At 40.7% G+C, this 20,600-nt stretch overlaps 3 protein-coding genes across 5 annotated transcripts in view; 1 reads left to right on the top strand and 2 right to left on the bottom strand.

Annotated features, from left to right (window-relative positions):
* The window catches only part of LOC106122042 (dystrophin, isoform B), a 198,184-nt gene that overhangs the window by 77,783 nt on the left and 99,801 nt on the right, over positions 1-20,600 (top strand). The window lies entirely within an intron of this gene.
* LOC106122044 (uncharacterized) lies at positions 1,029-1,934 on the bottom strand. The gene is made up of 4 exons (XM_013317895.1): positions 1,808-1,934; positions 1,603-1,714; positions 1,378-1,535; positions 1,029-1,231 (listed from the first exon to the last, which is right to left on the bottom strand). The coding sequence occupies exons 1-4, from the start codon at positions 1,884-1,886 to the stop codon at positions 1,080-1,082; spliced, it is 501 nt and encodes a 166-aa protein (XP_013173349.1). The 5' UTR covers positions 1,887-1,934; the 3' UTR covers positions 1,029-1,079.
* On the bottom strand, positions 5,322-13,162 carry LOC106122043 (uncharacterized). 3 transcript variants are annotated; one of them, XM_013317892.1, is made up of 18 exons: positions 12,931-13,162; positions 11,983-12,297; positions 11,848-11,883; positions 11,680-11,736; positions 11,318-11,548; positions 10,971-11,108; positions 10,700-10,726; positions 10,582-10,614; positions 10,317-10,343; positions 9,948-10,079; positions 9,639-9,725; positions 8,837-8,974; positions 8,646-8,690; positions 8,207-8,233; positions 7,888-8,004; positions 6,801-7,802; positions 6,458-6,514; positions 5,322-5,374 (listed from the first exon to the last, which is right to left on the bottom strand). In XM_013317892.1, the coding sequence occupies exons 1-18, from the start codon at positions 13,025-13,027 to the stop codon at positions 5,337-5,339; spliced, it is 2,604 nt and encodes an 867-aa protein (XP_013173346.1). In that variant the 5' UTR covers positions 13,028-13,162; the 3' UTR covers positions 5,322-5,336. The 3 variants fall into 3 exon arrangements, with proteins under 3 accessions (XP_013173346.1, XP_013173347.1, XP_013173348.1); XM_013317893.1 differs by lacking the exon at positions 10,317-10,343 and having other exon boundaries at positions 12,931-13,161; XM_013317894.1 differs by lacking the exons at positions 9,948-10,079; positions 10,317-10,343; positions 10,582-10,614; positions 10,700-10,726 and having other exon boundaries at positions 12,931-13,161.

Consider the following 20,600-nt stretch of genomic DNA (forward strand, 5'->3'; position numbering starts at 1 on the left):
TATTTACACAATATTACATGTAACCTGTGTTCACACTGTGAACAAACAATTATTAACTTATTACTTTGTACTTTTCTAAATAGATTGAGCATTAGCTGCTTTATTTTTATTTAGGAGTACTTTTTTTTCAAGTGTTTCTTAAAACATTTTCGTTTTTACGTATTCTTGAATAAAAATAAAACAACAAAACTTGACAATTAAAATTAAGACGTTAGTGAAATGTAAAAACAGCGTACATTAATTACTTAAAAGCCTCCATTGCCTCCTTGCCGCCCTTCCCCGCTGCCCCCGCCCCCGCCTCACCTCCCCACGAGCCGTCAGTGTGACGTGTGATGTGAGTGAAACGTTTTCGCACGTAACTGGATTATCGGCGTGTGTAAGCGTTCCTCCTCCTCCGCCGCCGCCTCCGCTGCCGCCGCCGATGCGAAAACAAAGTAATGCAACGACGGAGCCTTTAAACTCTTTCAGCAGCACCATTACCACACCATTTGCTTCCGCGGAACTAGCTTAAAGAATTCAATCCTTATTCCCAACGTGGAAGGTTCACTATAACGGTAATATTACATCTGTCTTGATTTTCCACTTTGCAAGCGTAAAAGAATGTTTTAACAAAGAAAAATGAACTATATTTCACTGCAACAGGGTCGAGATACAGTGCAGGGAGTACCGCGGCTTCCAGCGCGCACTTAGCGTCGCATTGTATCCGCAGACTGTCTGTACGTCTATGACAAATTACTTGCTCCCATACGATTAATGGAGTCGTGACGAGTTGTGGATTTATGGGCGACGTAGATAAAATGCGGTACATTGAATGTCGGAGCTGTCGCGCTTAATAATGATGCCTTGATTCCCCAATCTTAGCTATTTGATTAGCTACTGTAGCTAAATATCCATATGTATTCCAAATGGCATACATATAAAAGATGACAAGAAAAGTTTTTAAAAGGATTTCAGTATTTATCGACGTGTAAGAATTGTTATAGGTAAGCTAATGTGAGATCATAGTAGAAAGAATAAAACAATCAATAAAACAAAAAACAGCATGGGTTTTTATTTCACAGAGCGAGCATGAAATGATGTCAGTAGGTGTCGTCGGGCTCGACCGAGGAGAGACTGGTGCCGCTCTCCTCCGTCAACACGACGCGGTACTCGTAGAAGAAGTGGTCCCCGTGCGGCCGCGGATCTCCCGGCAGGTCGTCTTTGCATTTACCTTTGTAGATCTCCACAAACACTGCAGAATTATGTTTAGAAATTTACAAGTATACCTTGTAACGAAGCATATTTGCTAATCTTAGTACATAAAAGATTATCAAAGGCTAAGTCTATTGTTATGTGGTCGTCGTGTTATCGTGTGTATAAATACAAAGGTTTATTTACTGGTCCCGTCTTGGCAGTTTCTGTAGTACATCATGCAGGCGCTCTTGAAGCTCCTGCGCGCGCGCTGGTACGCGCCACAAATCCATTGGATGGTTGGGTCGCGCCACTTTTTTATCATGTCTTCAGTGCATATGTGACATTCGCGGTGATACTTCTTCCTAATTGTCAAACGATTGTAAGTATTTTGTATAACATCATAGAATACAAATCTCATTATTGTCTTACCAGCCACGTTTCTCAGCATCGGTAAAGCTATCTTTCTTTATAGCAAACACGTCGCTCGCATCACCTGACTCCGTGAGGTCCATGCTCTCCGCAGACTGTTCGCCGGAAGTCACTGAACATACAGCGTTAGCTTATATTTCTGTGTCACTGAATGGGTAGTGAAAATGATTAGTCATATTCTTTTAAATAACAGTTAATTGCTAACGTTGTCGAGATCCCGAGGAGGAGGTGGATTTTGGTTTTTTGGTCTTCAAGCGCTGCCGCCGCGCCTGCACCGTCGCCATCTTCTGCTCGGTCGTCTTGTTTTCCGATTTCTCTACTAGTGATAATGTTACGTTTGCTGGAAATAAAACTTGATTTTAGTAAATTTTACATCGCTACAGTTAAAATGCTTGTTTGATTATTGGTAAACTACTTTTACAAGATAGCACAGACAGTCATAAAACAAATTTAATTTTAGCCTAATTCATCCACGTCTGTAAGAATGAATCAAAAAATTTATCTCTACTCTATTATATAGTAATGGGTATAACTTTAATCAAACAATGTTCTGTTTTGTTCTTTTGACTTACCCAGTGCGACGATTACAATGATCCGAATGGTGAACCGGCGAGCCATGGCCGCGGCGCTCGCACACCACCGCTCATTTCATTTCGTTCAACTTGTGCTATATCTGATAGGAAATCGTAAATCTCAGCAGCGCACGACTTTATCGCTGTTTCAATTTTATGAATTTACGAAACTTTACTATTACTCTTTGCTTTATTCACAATCAATTCACAGTACGTGTACATTTTTATGGTTATCTACTTTGGACTTTTTCTTCTATATCTTTTGTTTATATTTGAATATTATTAAAACTCTTTTTAATGCCGTAGTTCAATGTTTTGTATATTTGATTAAATGAGAAGACGACAGTTGGTAATTACTAAACGTTATAAGTGTAATAGAAGGTTCTTGTCTTTAAACGTTGTTATTTATTTTATGTTGTTTTAAAACTCACTAGATGTTCCCCTATAAATTTAGCAGTTAATTGTGTCAATCTTAGAAATTGTTTGCATGGCTTCAGGAAAAGAAATACTAAATGTTATGGTCAAAGTGATGTTAATAGTAATTGTACACAAATAATTACATGTGAGAATCACATTGCTTGTAATAAACAGACCGACGATACAACTCTCGTTAATGTCCTCCTCCTAATAACACTTAGTATTCCCTCGTGCGCCCTCGTGCGCCTTCCTGCGGGAAATAGATCGCCTCACGATTTGAACGCCCCATGTTTTATTTATCGCATCTCGTCCACTGCATTACGTTTGGGTGTAATTTAATTTGATACTGTTTGTATCTTATGCTACGAGGCATTTATTACATGCGTGTTTATATTATTTTTATTGCTCTCTAATGATATATTAGTTGGCTGGATTTATATTTTAACTTTGTGCAATCCACTTGAATCATTTATGCAAACGGTGCGAAAATTGTCAACCTTAGTAATACCACACACATGTATAAATACAAATCAATAAAAACAACTAGTTACAAAAAGTAAATAATATTTTATTTTACAGTGAAAGGCTAAACTTGGTATATGTAGAACCAATGGCGGCCGTGGTAGGAGTCGTTCTTGCAGCGTCGGTCCGCCACCTTGACGAAAACTGCAATAGACGTTCACACTCAGTAATTAGTTATATTGAAAACACGACATTTGGACATCTAAATTCTATCAACATCGTAATCGTAATATCTAACATATGATCTGATGATCTGATGATAATCTACTTTGAGGAAGTTTCACTGAAATGATGAGGAAGGAGGATAAGTCAAGAGTATTAATTCATTATATCTAGGATGTTAGATATAGGGTTAGAAGTACTTATAAGTACTTAATCATAACGTAGTCTGCGGATTAATATGTGTTGTATACGTTACACACGTACGCGTGCCGTCCTGGCAGTTCCGAAAACGCATCATGCACTCGCTCTTGAAGGTGCGCCGGGCGCGCTGGTAGCCCGCGCAGATCCACTTGATGCCCACGTTCGTGTGCTTCTTGAGCATGTCGTGCGGACACGGCGTGCAGGTGCGGTAGGCGCGGTTTCTGCAAACACACAGTTATATGTCAACTGGAATACTATTATATAATATGATGTTGTCATGTATCACCAATAACCAGGTAAACTTTGGTGATACTTTTGACAATAAAACAATTGACATATTGTTTGCTCACGCTATTTTCTCTTCTCTAGTTTCTTTCGACGATCCGCTCGCTGAATCACTTCCTCTGCGCGAACTCGAAGAGATTGAACTAAAAAGTAATTTAATATTACAACAATCTTTATACCTTAGACGGCACAAGTCCTTATCATCGGAGATTTAGACAACATTTTTGCTACCTGCTGCTGCTGCTACTGTTCCGCTCCTCGGAATCACGGGAGCTGTGGTAGTCGTACCAGGCGGGGCCGCGGTGCTGTGCGTCACCGAACTGAGCCTCTTCAAGCGGGTACTCCTCCTGAGACATGCTGTGCGGGGTGATGCCGCGCCTCTTGCACATCGACACTGAGCGTATATTGATCGATAAGATTATTTAAAAGGGCAGCTTGCCGTGTTATTGTTGTGTCAGAAATCTCAAGTAACTTCTTCAATCATATTCATCTGTAAGATAAAATTTTTCAGAAAGAACGAGGAGTTGTCAAGGTACTCACAGTTGGCTACAAAAATCAGTACAAGAGAGATACAGATCATGATTATATTCGATGAAAATTCGTGACGAGTTCACACGGCATCCTTCCCCCGTCCCGTGGTCCGCGCCCGCCTCCCGCCCGTGCCCGCGTCCGCGCCCGCTGCCTGCGCTGCAGCCGGCAGCGATATAAAAAGGCAGCGATATGAGTTTAATGGTTATTGTGTTGTAAAAGTGCCGGTCGACATTTTCTTGCAATAAATCTTAAATAGATGTTTACGGTCTCCGTTCTTCGGAAATAGAAATATCTCACCCGCCGCCGTACACAATGGCGGCGGCGGTGCGTCCGTTTTGTGTCGAACAAGCTTTTAAAGTTTTCGAGGTCGTTCCTACTTTTGCAAAAAATGCCATTATTTAAATTATAATGGCAATTGTTGTTTTTAATGAGCAAAAATATCCTGTTTGCTAAATAATAAAAAAAATTATATTTGAAGCATGGATTAAATATTACAAAATACCTGAAAAATTTGTAAATGAATAGCCCCCCCCCCACTTCACCTCTGGTCCCTCGACTTCGTGGAGTCATTTGATTACATGCTTGAGGTGAAATTAACCTTCCATTTTAATTTATTCCGGGTTCTTGTAGCAATTTAGGACGATTATAATGAATTTTTCGCTTCAAATGATTATTTCGATAAATGTAATAATTGTGCACGGAATTATATTATAATAAAATGATTAGGTACAAAGTAATAAAAATAAGTTCACCATTACTGGGAAATCAAAATAGTATAGTAAATATAAGTTTAAAGCACTTTCTTTGGTCATAAAGTTAATGATCTTAGAAAATAAGAGAGCACATATTTTAAATAGCATCCGCCTCGTGATGTTATTTCTAACAATAGTGATAAATTAAAAGAGTTAGTTCGTGCCTAATAATTTATTTGTAAATATAATCTGCCCTATGAAGCATGCCTTGTCTTTGCTCATCACACTAAATTAAAATATAACAAAGTTCCGTTGTCCTTGCCGTAGAGTTTCTCTATTTGTGGTGCGTCCTTTATACTACATAATCGTCACTTTCATCTTCACGGTCAGCTGGAACAAGATATATCACTTTATTGTACCAAGTTTTTGTTAATATTAATAGATTATTAAGAAGTATATTGTTAATGAAAATATAAAGAGTTAAAAAGACCAAGTTGTTGTTGCGAATCTGATGACACCTTCTAAAAACATTATTTGTAAACTAGATAATCGGTTTCTTTTAAACGACCTTATATTTGTTCATTTTTTCTGCCTTTATATCGGGGAGTTTAGAATTCAACTATAAATTGATCAATTGATTATGCCATTTTTAAGACACGGAAGGAGCAAATAGATGGTAGACAGAACTTTAAAGAAAGTAGTGAAAATCGGTTGAAATAGTAAAGGGCTGGACTGGAATCAAAGTGCTGACTTGTCACGCGCAAGGAGTGCCCAAACAGAAGGCGACGAGGCTGCCATCTTCGTCGGGCAGGCAGTAACAAGCCTGACAACTGTGATGGTACTTGTCACCGAAGTACTTGCACTGACCGCGTCCTACGAAATCGTAGACCAAAACATAACAAGCGTTTCGCCTCAATCGTAGTCCGTAGAGATAATTTAAATAATACATACAATTCAAAGGCCATACTCAAATCTTATCTATGGCTTTTAGTTTATCAGTAATAAAATTCTTTTATTTTGTTCCGTATTTATGTGAAAGTGTGTGAATATTCTCTTTTCTGATGTGAACATGTGACATGTTGACCTACTAGAGTAGGTACATATTCTGTTTTAGGCAACACTGCGTTGTCCAGTGGGACCGCACGAAAATATGTGCTACCGAGCCTCGCTGACAGGATTTGATTTCTGTTAGAAGGGTTCGTTGCGAAAAGATTCAATAAGTACCGGTCCAGCCGGGGGGACTTTGAGTTTTGATTAGATGAAATTTACATGAGATCTGTCATGTGACCCTGTAATATATTTTTAAATTATAAAACAATTTTTTCAGTAGCCACGAGGGTATTACTGCGTATACTTGTCAAGTTTAAAACTTACTTTAGACGAAATAGTCTTTGCGTACCTCAAACTCAATATTGCTCGACGTCTTAAAGGGAAGTTCTTAATAATTCATAGGATAAAATATTTTTTGCTTACCGGATTTTATTAAAGGACGCCCCGCCAACGCTGATGCCTGGCTCAGGCTTTGGGCATCTACAAAATTAAAATATTTATTTTTCCACGTCCATATATGTACATATTTACAAGTTGAATTTACGCATATATTACATCATATATTGACAATGGATTGATAAAGTCAACAATAATAACTAAGACTCTCGAACAGCTGACACTATCTCTTTTAAAGTTATACAAAATATCTCTACGTTAATCAATAAAGGCGACGTGTTATTCTTTTTTAAACCAGTACATACATATATTAAGACTATCGAGATTATTAGATTTAATTTTATAATAGCTTATAAATAAAAAGACTCACTTGCTTGACCCAGAGCAGCATTAGCTAAAGCCTGTGCCTGTGCCTGTGCCTGTGCCTGAGCGTTACTGGAACCTCCTATTCCGGGTCCATACATCGGGTTCATTTGGGGACCGTATCCAGAATATAAATTGGAGTTCGCTAGTGCCTCAGCTTCTGCACTGGCACCTGACTGGCCGGCAGTGTAAGGATAAGAAGATTGACCAGCAAATGGATAGGAATTGACATTGGAATGTGCTTCAGACGCGGCAGAGCCATAAGCTTTACTGGGAACTCCCGAGTAGAGTCCAGAGTTAGCGTTGGCTATCGCCTCGGCCTCAGCCGATGATAAAGACCCAGTTTGATATCCAGGAAGATATGCGTTATATCCTAAATTAGCGTTAGCAACAGCTTCTGCCTCCGATAATGCGGATAAACCAGATCCGGATCCAGGATATAATTGATATCCTGAATTAGCATTTGCTAACGATGAACTCGACCCGTATCCACCAGATCCTAAGTTAATATTGGCTAAAGCGTTTGCTAAAGCTTCTGAATTTGCTGTACTCCCACTCGAGTAAGCGTCGGCTACCGCACCTGATTGATATCCAGGACTAAGACTTGGATAAGATCGTAATGGATGTAAACCCGCATTAGATAACGCGTTAGCCTGAGCCGAAGACAATGAGCCGAGTCCTTGATTGTACCCAGCGTTTGAGTGAGCGGCCGCTTCCGCCAAAGCTGCAGGAGTTAGGTAGCCTGGACCCGGACCCAGTTCACCGTCAACCAATAAAGGCCCAGGTACCGAGCCGTATCCTGGTCGATATGTAGATCCTACTGGGTTTTGACCATACGGCAGGCTTTGTACATTGCCATGTGCATATGCCTCGGCAGCGGCTGTCGAATACGCATTTCCAATAAGAGGGGAAGTAGGATAATAGTTTTGTGGCAGAAGTTGGTTCACTTGGGCATTTGAGTATGCGCCGGCATCACCATAAAGTCCTCCAAGATAAAGAGGGCCAACACCTAAGGGAAAAAAAACACTTAGTTTCATTCACTCTACTTGATGTTGTATTCATAACGTTGTCAAGGACAAGTAAGCATATATTACCGCAGCCGGGTTGTCTGTCGCACTTGGCGATGACGTAGTTGTAGACCGTTATGCAGGTGCATATGTTACATTCGGCGACGAAGGGCTGTAGCGGCGGCTTGTAGCGGCAGCGAGGCTCTGCAGCGAACAATTCAGTTGCAAAGAAGCATATGTTAATTGTATAGTAGCGTTATTTCCTCGCCAAATGATTATGAATTTCCCATATCGAATATAATAATGTAAGGACTTTTAAGTTAAATTCACGAGTGATTTAAGTTATACCTTAATAACTCTGATGACAATATTTAAAATACAACGAGAACATTTCAATATTACATACCGATGTACACAACGTTTTCGTGAGGCTCTGAAATTAAAACAGTATATGTTATTTATTGTTATTCTGTCGTTAAATCTACTAGAGTTGGAACATTCACTCCGGGGAAATAATAGTTGACAGACAGACAGACGGTTTCATTTCAACATTTATTGGAGGGGTTTTTCACCCCTTTTGTATCGACCGCCGTTTGATTGAAAAGGACATTCTCCGAAAAAGCGTATTCACGGTCGTTAGAAATACGACATGCAAAACTCGTTGCCGAATTAGCTTTGTTTCGGTTACGACACCTGCGACGATTCACCGCCACCTGGCTGTTGTCAATATCAAAGCTGTCATTCGGGGATCGTAATATTTTAATTTTCTTTCGGTTTTCTACGTTGGTTACGGATAATCATAACATGTAAATTGTAAAAATTCAAATGATTTCAAATGTAATTACCTGGCGATGGCAATATGTAAGGCGGCTGCTCAGGCACTTCGATACCTACCATTTAAAATATCATCAAGTACATACTTTGTCAAAGGCTACATATTGATTTAGATAAACAAAGATTACTTTAGGTTAAAATTGGCAATCGTATTTTTTAACTGATCGTAAAAACTTTGTCTAAAATTGTGCACTACACTTACAACAGGATTTTTTGGTGTAGCAGCTGACCTCGATGTTGATGACGCCCTGGGTGTATAGCTCGCTGCAGACGCACTCCTGGCACTCGTCCCACGGGTGACCGAATGGCTGGTTGGGGATGTACGGTCGGCATGACGTGTCTGCAAACATTGATTCTGCTCTTTGAGTAATTTTATAGATACGGAGACGTATATACATATGTCGACCACATTCTCTTAAAATAATAATTATAAGCAATTCCTTAGCTTACAATATTCACTAAGAGACCCTTAGCGTCAAGTGCCTGAGTGCGTTTTGGAATCGTTTTTAATTTGCATCATTACCATGTTTGAAAACAACTAACGTTACTCCAAGTCCGTGTTCTAAGGCTGCCTATTTCGTTAGATATTATAATTTAATTTATTATTATGATAAAAGCGCATATTTAGATATGAAATGAATGAAAATAAAATAAACATTAGATGGCTTTATGGCAACGTAGGGAATGTTCCATAGTGTCGTTAGCGTCGCGTCGGCTCGTAACGCCGCGGTCAGAGTGGCCGGAACATTACTCGGGCTGCAAGAGATCTGCAAATGATTATATTACAGACTTCGTTTCGCAGCGCAATGAAATTTAACATGCAAACGTCCCGCTTGAAAATCCTATTCAAATCTCTTATTGCCATTACACTATTCTATTCCAGTATGAGAGTGAAGTTGATATTAAGGAAACTTCTTACGAGCTATTTTAGTTGGTTGCTTATTAAATATCGTTCATCAACGATTATGCTAAAGTTAAGTAAAAGATGTTAAGTAAGTTCTCACGTGGTGTTGGTCCTGGCAGGGGACCGGGGGGGCGCGGCGGGACCGGCACTGGCGGGTTAAAAGGCGGCTGCGGCGGTAGTGGCACATCTAACAAAAATATATTTTTTATGTGTCGTAAGCGACTTGCGAATTATTCCTTAAAACATCCTAAGTTATTACAGCTTATGCTTTTAAACAACGTCGATATATCTCAATGTGTTAACTTTTCCTTCAAAAATACTTAGTTTCTTACCTTGAGTAATTTGTCTGCGAGTAACACATCTAGTCGGAATTGTTTAGGAGCCTTAGTTTAAATGTAAATGGACTTACCGCAGTTTTGTCTAGGACTACAGACAATGTGAGGCGCGCGCGTCGCCAAGTCGACAATGCACATGCACTGGGAGCAGATATCGTGGGGGTGGGGGAAGAAGACGTCAGTCGGGAACCGCTCGCACTGCGGCACTGTGGACACAACGCGGTGACGTACCACATGTCTCACGCTATGGTGCACAAAATCCATGCAGTTTTAGATATATTGAGTTATATTTCGGCTTTGATAGGTTTCAAAATATTCGAAGTGCTCTCCCTCAAGTTAGAATAACTCAAGAGAGTTTCTTTTTAAATCTGCAGTAGTTACCAAGAATTTGACATTTTATCTGTCAGTAACTGAATGACGTTATTATTATAAAAGTAGCTGACCTGCCGTTAAGCTGCGAAGTGCGCCTCCTAGTGGGAATAGGACGTTGCCAATTTTGAGCTTTCACTTTTAGCTCAGTGGTCGTTTGTCCCGAAATCAAACTAAGCGTTTGTAGTTCGAATCTTAGACGAAATTATCTTTAAAAATGTTGCAACCAACAATACTTTAGTTTTGTAACTTTTTTAACTTGCAGACCTTTCCTTAAAGCTACGTAAAATTAACGTTTTCGGTTAAAATAACATAGTTTACAATTACTAGGTTACTTACTAGGAATCGGTACTGGCGGTAAAAGTCTTGACGCTATAAACAAAAAACTTGCTCATAAAATAAAAACGTTAGTGAGATTTTAAGACAAATGTCACAATCTGTAAACATCAACACTTACGTATCGGTACAATTATGTCTGTAATCGCTGTAAGTGAAAAAAATAAACTTTATAAAAGGCATAAATGATTCTTCAGTAACAGGTGCAAATGTTACTCGAAAAGTTAACATCAATCGAGATATACTTACGCTGTTTACTGAAAACTTAAGAATCTAGTAATGCAAACACATTCTATTTGTAAAATAGACAATGAACATATAATTTTTGCGTGTCTCGTATAAACAGGCGTGGAGAGAGCAAATGTTGTAAGAGTATATGTGCAAACACTCACAGCACTCGGGGTTTTCCTGACAGGCGATCTGCACATCACGCTGCCCGTACACATCCAGTGTCAAGTGGCACACGCAGATCTGACACGGGTTCAAGGGGTTCTCGAATGGCGTCTCCGTCGGCAAAGGGTAGCATGATACTGAAATATCAGTCACAATGCTGACTTTGTTTTATATTATTTAAGAACACAAACATGACAACTTGACAATGAATCGGTAGTGACTATGAAGATCAGACTTGCTGATGACTACATAAAGTGGAGTTCATACCATCTGAAATTTTTCTTCATCAATATTTCTGACAATTATTCATAAGCGTTAATTGTACTTAATGTTTGAATGTCAATACCTTGAGGCTGAGGTCTCGGCAGCGGTATGGGTAGAGGTATAGGCTCAGGCGAGGGTGGAATGGGTTGCGGTGGCACGGGGTTGTAAGGGTGCAGGCAGCCGGCGCAGCTGGCGCACACGGGCGTCAGGTAACCGTTGCGGTTGATACACGCGCACACCATGCACTCGAACCTCGACGTCCACAAGTTGTGGAGCTCCCCCTCTCTTGTACACCTCACTATGTCTTGACCTCCTACATACATACACTTTAATTCTTAATTCTACAAAAAAATTTGTAATCGTGAAGTTGAAGTTGAAGATTTTGGTATTTTCTATATTTCGAAACAAAATGGTAAGGCAAATTAATGCTTTTTTTTAACTGACCTGGTATATCGTAAGGCAGCACATATTCATGGTACGGGATCACTCTGGTTCTAGCATCTGTTACAAATATCAGCGAAAATTAATGGCGATAAAAATATATAAATAACGTACCGTATATTTCCACATTAAAATAATGTTTATACTAAAATAGCTATTTAAAATATTTACCTGCAAAAGCGTTTGCGTAAGAAGAACCGTACGCTCCTGCGAAATTACATAATTTACTTAATAGTCATATTTTATTATTAATTTTCATTTCTATGTTTTTTTAAACCATTATAAAAACAAATTGTATCAACACACCTCCTAATGCTTGTGAGTTCGCCAGAGCGTCGGCAAAACTACGCGCTTGGCCCAACCCAACAGTTTGTGCCTGCGCCTGTGCCTGCGCTTGAGATTGTGCTCCACCTGCGCCGTAGCCTGGTATGCCCCGTGAACCGCCCCCCAGAGCCTGGGCCAAAGCGCTAGCTTCCGCGGAACTCACGGCCCCACTAGGGTAATCATTCAAGCGAGGTTGCGACTGCACATTCGACAGAGCTTGAGCGAGTGCCTCTGCCGTACTGTATCCTTGACCACCACCACCCATAGAGTGGGCGAGCGCATTTGCTGCAGCCAAACCTGAATCAACATAACCGGGGTGAGGTGTTAGTAAGCCTCCGCCTCCTTGGCTTAGAGCTTGAGCTAAAGCTTGCGCCTCCGCTTGTGACGATCCTCCGTAGGCATTTGCCAAAGAATTTGCCTGAGTATCACTCAAGACAGAGCCAGGACTATAAAAATCCATGAGACCGCCGCCGTGATTCAACTGCGCATTTGCTAGCGATTGTGCCTGCGCTTGTGCTTGAGCTAGGCCCAAGGATTGAGTTTGGGCTTGAGATTGCGCTTGACTCGAGCCATACCCGGACAGCGGTCCGTACAGGTTTGTTGCAAATGGATTCACGTTTGTGTCAGCAAGAGCTTGCGCCACAGAGTTCCCATATCCCTGCCCGTTTAGGGGGCCGTATGCGCCCCCTGCATTTAGCTGGGCGTTGGCTCTTGCGCGCGCCAGACTTTGCGCTGACCTTTCATCAACCCCATCGTTCTCTAGTTTTGCCAGAGGACTGAGTCCGTATTCTGCTTCAGAATTACCGAACTGTTCTTGTCCACCTATTAGTAATAAAATCAATAATTTAGGAATAAAAAATATCACATCCTTTAGCGCAAGTATAACGCGAAATGTTTTCATTTTTGAAAAGATTTATAAACTGAACTCACCGTGCACTTGATCCTGAAAGTTTTGTCCCGAACCGCTCACTCCTGAAGATAACAGGAAGGCTAGGAAGCAGAGGCTCCCGAGTACGCCCCCCTGCATCTCAATTTTACTATAATTTCCACTTTTTGCCCAAAGTCCTAACAATTAAGTACAAGGAAACTTTTCTCTCAACTGCAACGAGTAGATGTCGCGCGGCATTTATAACAACACATCGCTCTCCGTGAAAATCGTTGGTCATATTGATTTATTGCTAATATATGATATATTACTTTTGATTCGTATTCGATTCGCAACGCATCGACTTAATTAGTTCCATCACAGTAATTTGCTGCAGATGTCGGGGAGATGTGTACCGCACGCAATGATTTCATTATGTTTCTTTATTAAACTGCAACTGCCGGATTCAATTCTTTATTTATAACGAAAAACTAAAGACGTTAATAGGAAGCAAATAAAAGAGGCCGATTTGTATATCCCACTATATTTATTTTTAGAAGTATGAAGCGTGTACATTTGTCAGTTTGCTGTGATTAATATAACTAAAACTATCGATACCGAGAAGTTCGCCGTGTGTCCATTGAGAGATCAATTAGAAGTTATATGACCTGTAAGGAAATAAATACATTTGTAAAATAGTTATAACTAAATGGCAGAACAAAATCTACGCTATTTTTCTCCATAGTTAATTCTACAGTCATTTTAATTTTACTATACCTTATAAATTATAAGACGTGCCTCTTTTTTCGTCTATCTTCGCCACTTTTGTACCCTGCTGCTAATACTTGGGATTGAGCCTGTGACTGAGCTTGAGAGCCGCCGAAGCCTGGCCATCCACCTAATTGGTTTTGGGTCTGCGCTTGTGCCTGCGACTGAGCTTCACTACCGCCGTAGCCTCCGTAGCCTTGCGTCTGAGCTTGGGATTGGGCCTGAGCCTGGGATTCGGCACCGCCCCATCCACCGTACCCGCCGTAGCCACCCAGCGCCGCATTCGCCGCGGCATTCGCTGCTGCATTTGCCTCTCCGCCTGACCAGCCTCCCAATCCACCGTATGCATTTGTAGCCGCATTCGCTGCTGCGTTGGCATCAGCACCTGACCAGCCACCTAAACCTCCGTAACCTCCGGTAGCAGCGTTAGCTGCTGCGTTGGCATCAGCACCTGACCAGCCACCTAAACCTCCGTAACCTCCGGTAGCAGCGTTAGCTGCTGCGTTGGCATCAGCACCTGACCAGCCACCTAAACCTCCGTAACCTCCAGTAGCAGCATTAGCTACGGCATTAGCGTCAGCATTTGCCCATCCGCCTAAGCCACCGTATCCGCCACTGGCGGCGTTCGCTGCCGCATTAGCTTCGGCGTCCGACCAGCCACCTGCACCGCCATACCCGCCTGTAGCTGCATTTGCTACAGCGTTGGCGTCAGCACCTGACCAGCCACCTATACCTCCGTAACCACCAGTAGCAGCATTTGCTGCAGCATTTGCATCAGCATTCGACCAACCTCCTATTCCACCGAATCCGCCTGTGGCTGCGTTTGCTGCGGCGTTGGCGGTAGCATCAGACCAGCCTCCAATTCTATTAAATCCACTTGTAACAGCATTCGCCACAGCATTTGCGTCAGCGCTAGATCCTCCGTATCCCCCCCATCCTCCGGTAGCTGCATTGGCGACAGCGTTGGCATCGGCGCTAGAAATTCCTCCGGTGGCGGCGTTCGCGTTTGCATTGGCATCTGCACTGGAACTACCGTAACGATCCCATCCTCCAACTCCTGCGTTTGCGATAGCGTTCGCCTCGGCGCTAGAGTAACCACCCATGCCTCCGTAAGCTCCGGATAAAGCATTAGCTATAGCACTAGCATCGGCAGAGGAGCCACCGTAGCCTCCATATCCTCCGGTCGCGGCGTTGGCGGCGGCGTTGGCGTTGGCACTGGATATGCCGCCTAAACCTCCGTAAGCTCCCGTTATAGCGTCAGCGGCGGCGTTGGCATTGGCATCCGACCAACCGCCGGCACCTCTCGTCGCAGCGTTTGCTATAGCTTGGGCTTGTGCTTGAGAAATTCCTTCACCTATGCCTCCGAATAGGTTTAGTCCAGTGAAGGTACCCTCGTTGGCATTGGCTGCGGCGTTAGCAGAAGAATCTCCTATCAAACCACTTGAAATAGCGTTTGCTTGAGCATTGGCTGCAGCTTTAGAGTCCCAACCACCAGCATTGGCTATAGCGTTGGCATTTGCATTTGCTGAAGACGATGAAGCTGAAATGATACGTTGGAATATTTATCTTGATTTTCATAATCATGTTTTGAATCAGGACTTAAGAAATCCATAGCTTTAAAACTTACGCCATATAGCAATCGGCGGCGGGGAGATGACTGGTGAAGTGTCTAAATATAAAAACAAAGTAAGAACATATAAGCATATTTGCTTTCTTATTTATACACACATTAGTTAAAGAGTAATATTGTTATTAATCGTAAACGTACTGCAAATAGGATCGTCAGAAGTTTCTATGTAGACGTAGTTGTATTTGACCTTGCAGACATGGATCTTGCACGGAGAACCGGGCAGGCGGAATGGTACCAAAGGCCTTTGGCCGCGACACAGTGGGGCTGTACGACAAATTAAAGGGAATTTGCAATAATTATAACGTCAGTTCCTTGATTATATAATAGCTAATGAGCGATAATTGTATTGTTGTGTGAAAGTGTTGAGAAATACAAATACATGAATTGTGACATATGTATAGATACGAAATGTGTGGTTTTCGATCGTCTTTGTTATTATCGACTTATAAACCAGCAACCAGAGTAATCTACTTGAAACTCCCGGAAGGTGCCTAAGGCGCTTTATGAGAGAGTTGGGTAAAATTCCTATTGAAATAAAATAATTGTTATTTAAAGAAACATGAACTAATCATGGCATAAAATGTTATAAATCGTTTGTTTGCTGTATGTCTGGAGAACTTTGAATGAAACATTCCTAACTACATGAAAGCAATTAACTTAAAATAAGCAGAACATTTGTATGTAGCTCCTGCTACTGCTACAATATTAGCGATAGTTCAGCTCGATTACAGAAATCACTTTTCACGCTTCATTTACACCGATAATTTATTTTAATATTTTTCAATAACTTCTAAAAGGTATGTCGATGCGGTTGCGGTATTGTGAACGAGAAATAAGTAAAGTACTACAACCTAGTACGGTTTCAGGTATTCATTCTGTTCGCTTGTAAAATGTATACTGATTCTTACCTACGTAGATTATCACCGGCACGGGGTATATTTTGGTTTCTGAAAGGAAAAAATAAGAATAGTTCCCTTAACTTAATAAATTAAGAAAAAGAAAAAGAAATAGTGTGTTTACTTACGTGTCACTGGTACGGGTACTGGCACTAATCTGTCTTTACCCGGGATGGTGATGTATCTATTAACTGGGTACGGAACTGGTACTGGTGGAGATGGAACCGGTACGGGTACTGGTACATCCCTCACAGGACCGGGAACCGGGACAGGGTAAGGTAATTTTATGGGCGGCGACGGCACCGGTATCGGTACAGGAATCTTTCTCTCCGGTCCGGGAATGATTTCGGGTACGGGGTACGGGACCTTTACGATCTTCGGCGGCGACGGCACCGGGTACGGCCTGTTGACCGGGTACGGGACGGGCACTTGCTTCTCATAGGGCACGGGCACAGGAACCGATGGCCCGCGGATGTAAATCTTCTCCGGCGGCGATGGTACGGGGACCGGGATCGGTACTAAGATGCGTTTACCCGGGACCGGTACGGGCACTGGGTACGGACGCGGGGGCCCGGGGATGACTATCGGGGGTGGGCCTGTAAATAATGCTATATCTTGTAACTTGTATACATTTTATTGTCTGAATGTTTTATGAAATGTTTTTGTAATTCATTGTATTCAGTTCACCTTTAACACTATATTTGTCGAGATTATCAAATAGTAAGTGTTGCACCGTGCGGCGTGCGGCGAGCGGCGAGCGGGGCGGCGGCTGTCACCACGTCGGAACTAATTTATTTTATTATTCCCATTACTTTGAAATGCACGCTGATGGTTATTACAACCAACATTTATTTTATTTTTATTGTGGGGTTAAATCTGCACGTGTTAAATATTTCATTAACAAGCCGCCGGCATAAAATCACACCACAAACAGCAGTCTTTTTTGTTTAAAATCGCCATAAAAATGTAATAAACATTTTCATGAAACCAACAAAAAATTGCATAATTATTACAACGGTGGATGAGATGATAAGTTATTCAGGGGTACAATTAACTTGTCAACACTCTGATACACTTACATATAGGGTTGGGTTTGGGCTGCGGCAGTGGCACGGGCGCGGGCGCGGGCTGCGGCAGGATCCAAGGGCCGTTGTCAATCACGAAGGGCGCTACAAAACAACATTAAACACTTTCTCACAATATTAGAACGATTTCTCTAATATTTACTATCTAAATACTATTAGTTCTCTCTCTAATTTCAGTCAAAATTCTAGAATTGCTACAAATTGAAAAGTAAAGTAATAAAAACAATTGAATAATGCGACATGGAAATAAATGATTATATGTTTTTGAATTTAATCTAATCTAATGTGAGATTTTTCAATAATATTTTCTAATGTTTAATTGTGACAAAAACCGCAGTAGCACAGCGGTTACATCGGGCCACATGCAAGCCGCGGTGTTGTGTAGGATGCCTCTGCGGCTGACAGGGCTCTATGCAAACAAGGGATGAACACAACCCTCACCACTATTGTACTCTAAGGGATGCAACTATTTATGTTATTTGCGTATGATATTAATACTACGATTTTTGTCGCATACAAGTTTGATAGAAAGTGCGGTTTTTATATTTAGCACTTGAAAAACTTTCACTTAAACTTTACTGAATACAGTAACTATGTTCTAATTATATTTTTCTCATTCACTAAACTGTTACTGGAATTAGTTAAAGGTAGTGTTTTCAATATTCATTTTGCGCTGATATCGAAAGCTATGGGAGTTCCGAAATAAACTTTGCATTATTTAATTATTTGCAAAAATAAATGTACAGTTCTGATACAGATTCATAATATTTCATTTAGTAGAGTTAAAAATAAATTAAAATAAAAAATAGTTATGAAAAATGTTTACCTGCGTTTTCATCATTATCTACTTTCTTAAAAAAGAAAATTAAGAAATGTCTGAAAGTTAAACACCAGCAAAAAGCCTTTTGGGTTACTTTTACATTTTCCGCCTAAATTATATTCATGACCTAGACATAGCACAAATGCGTGTGAAAAATAACTAATTTGTGCGTCTGTCTGTCTGTATGTATGTCCTTAGATCAAACTAATTTACATAGAATTTAATATTTTCTTAACATATAACTTGTAACCTAGCTGTTAACATTGTAAATAAACTGAAAACGTACCTGGTGCGGGAATTGGTGTCGCTGGAAAATGACAATGTTTTATTGTTATTAATTCTATACAGTTAAAGAAATTGTCGTTCTTCTGGTTTTTCTTTTTTTAATCAATCAATGGGAATCATTATAACTTCTACTAGTAGGCAATACCACTTTGCTTCGAAAATTAAACGATAGTATTATGTTATTCTAGTTCTTAAAATAAGTAATTTGTAATTAATAATGGATATTAATAACCTGAAATAAAATACATGAAACAAAATCAAATTTAATCATTAACCTTTAAGTGTGCAAATTGGTTTCCGTAGCATATAGACTATACTTGGTTTAGGAGATGGAGCAGAGGTACTCACGGGCAGGGCAGTTACTGCAGCGCGCACACTTGGGGAATAGGTTGTTATAGTAGGTGAAGCAGCCGCAGATGAAGCAGTCGGACTCCGTGCGCACGTAGAACATGTCCCCCTCCTGGTTGCATCGCTTGTTGCCTAGCAACAGACATCAGATATATTAAACGTTACACTGGAGCACTGATTCCCCACGTGATATAAGTAGTGACGTTTCACAAGTCTAAGAATATATGAGCTGCATTGGTTCACTAAAACCAGAAACTATTTTGATAGAGGCAAACGAAAAAGTATGGGAATCTCCGGCTTAGATTTAGAGAAATGGGGAGTTAGAAGAAGTTAGAATTTATGATTTATGATGATTAGAAAAAGACGGTTTACACACACGGGTTATAAAAGTTAGTTCATACCGAGTGGCTCTGGGTTGTAGACGAGGTCTCTGGGAGCGATCAGCTGCGACTCCGCTTTGGCGTACGCCGACGCGTCAGCCTCCGCGATGCGGTCCTCTATCGCTGCTAACAGAGTAAACAATTTTAGCTCCCTTCTTATTACTATATAGCTTTAAACTATCTATTTTTATGATGGGAGCTATAATGAGTGGATAAGTCTTACCTTCTGGCTCCGCAAGGGCGACCGCCAAGCAGCAGCAGATGAGTATTGCCTTTCGCCACATGTTTCCGGAGCAAGGCGTGTTGTGTTCGACCCAGTGAGCGTTGCCCACTGAAGATACCCTGTTCTCTTCGCCCACCACTATATAACGGGTATTCTGGTAACGCGTTGATAGCCGCGGAGAATCAATTCACTTATTAAAAAGTTTGATAAGTGCTAACCAGGCGTTGCGCACTATAATCATGGCACCGTGAAGCACTTGATTACATATTAATCTTCTTTTATAATATATGTTTTCAACAGACATTACCTATTCTGTTTACGTATTGTTTGATAACTCAATATGCTGTTTATTAATACACAATAATGTAGTAAACTAATAATTTAATGAAAAGATAAACTTCTGACCATATTTGCTGCAATTCGGAGAAACTCAAACGAACAAAAGTGGACCGGATGCACATTGCACCACCGGATCCGGCGGAAACAGTCTCACCGATCGCCAGCGGGCATCGAGAATGGCGACCAGCGCCATCTATCATCTAAACTTTCGAATCTTCTTTTTTTAAATAAAATGCGTCACCTCAAATATTTCTTGTAAGATTTCTAGAAATCGAAAATATAGTATGTATGTATTATACATGTATTGGTACCTATTTATAAATATTTCAGGTCAATTCAATTTCTGAGATAAACCTATAATTTTATAGGGAGACCTCGAGACGTGGCTCAATACATATAAACAGATAAATTATCAGTACGCAGTAAATATATTATACATCCACATTCCGCGTGCAGCGATCTGTATCCGCCGCCGGTAAATAGCTCTATTTGTCGACACGCGCGCCCTCTACCTACCTTCCTCCTGCCTCAAGATACCCTTGACTTTGCTACACATCGCCTACTCTATTCGATTGCACATACATACATCTTCTTAAGACGCCATTTGATACAGGCTTTAAGACAACTTTTATTTATATTCAGCATAAAGTTAAGTTACTTTTTATATAATTCCATGCGATAAACAGTGGTTTCTGTAATTATATAGAGACACATTTAGTCACAAGAAATGTTTTTATTATAATTGCAGATTCAAGTTAAAATACTTCGTATTTAAGACAAAAGCGTTAATATAGCTTTAATAAATAAATAATATTTACAGTTAGGCAGTTGTAAAGTCATCGCATTAGTAATACACGGCATCTACGTAACAAATTTAACTCAGACATAAGACAAAGTTGAACTGTAGGAATTTTTTATTTTTTTTTTTTCTTTTTTTTTTTTTGTGACTGAGTAGTCACTG

This window comes from Papilio xuthus, unplaced genomic scaffold (assembly GCF_000836235.2).
Source record: "Papilio xuthus unplaced genomic scaffold, Pxut_1.1 DF826933.1, whole genome shotgun sequence".
In the NCBI taxonomy this organism is placed as follows: domain Eukaryota; kingdom Metazoa; phylum Arthropoda; class Insecta; order Lepidoptera; family Papilionidae; genus Papilio; species Papilio xuthus.

Bases quoted from the DNA above. Each gene is read 5' to 3' on its own strand.
- LOC106122044 (XM_013317895.1), bottom strand. From the start codon at position 1,886: ATGGCGACGGTGCAGGCGCGGCGGCAGCGCTTGAAGACCAAAAAACCA. The intron at 1,536-1,602 runs GTAAGACAATAA...TTTGACAATTAG, and splicing joins GATGCTGAGAAACGTGGCTG to GAAGAAGTATCACCGCGAAT. The intron at 1,232-1,377 runs GTAAATAAACCT...ATAATTCTGCAG, and splicing joins AAACTGCCAAGACGGGACCA to TGTTTGTGGAGATCTACAAA.
- LOC106122043 (XM_013317892.1), bottom strand. From the start codon at position 13,027: ATGCAGGGGGGCGTACTCGGGAGCCTCTGCTTCCTAGCCTTCCTGTTA. The intron at 10,727-10,970 runs GTGAGTGTTTGC...TTTCACTTACAG, and splicing joins TCAGGAAAACCCCGAGTGCT to CGATTACAGACATAATTGTA. The intron at 10,344-10,581 runs GTAAGTAACCTA...TATTCCCACTAG, and splicing joins ACCGCCAGTACCGATTCCTA to GAGGCGCACTTCGCAGCTTA.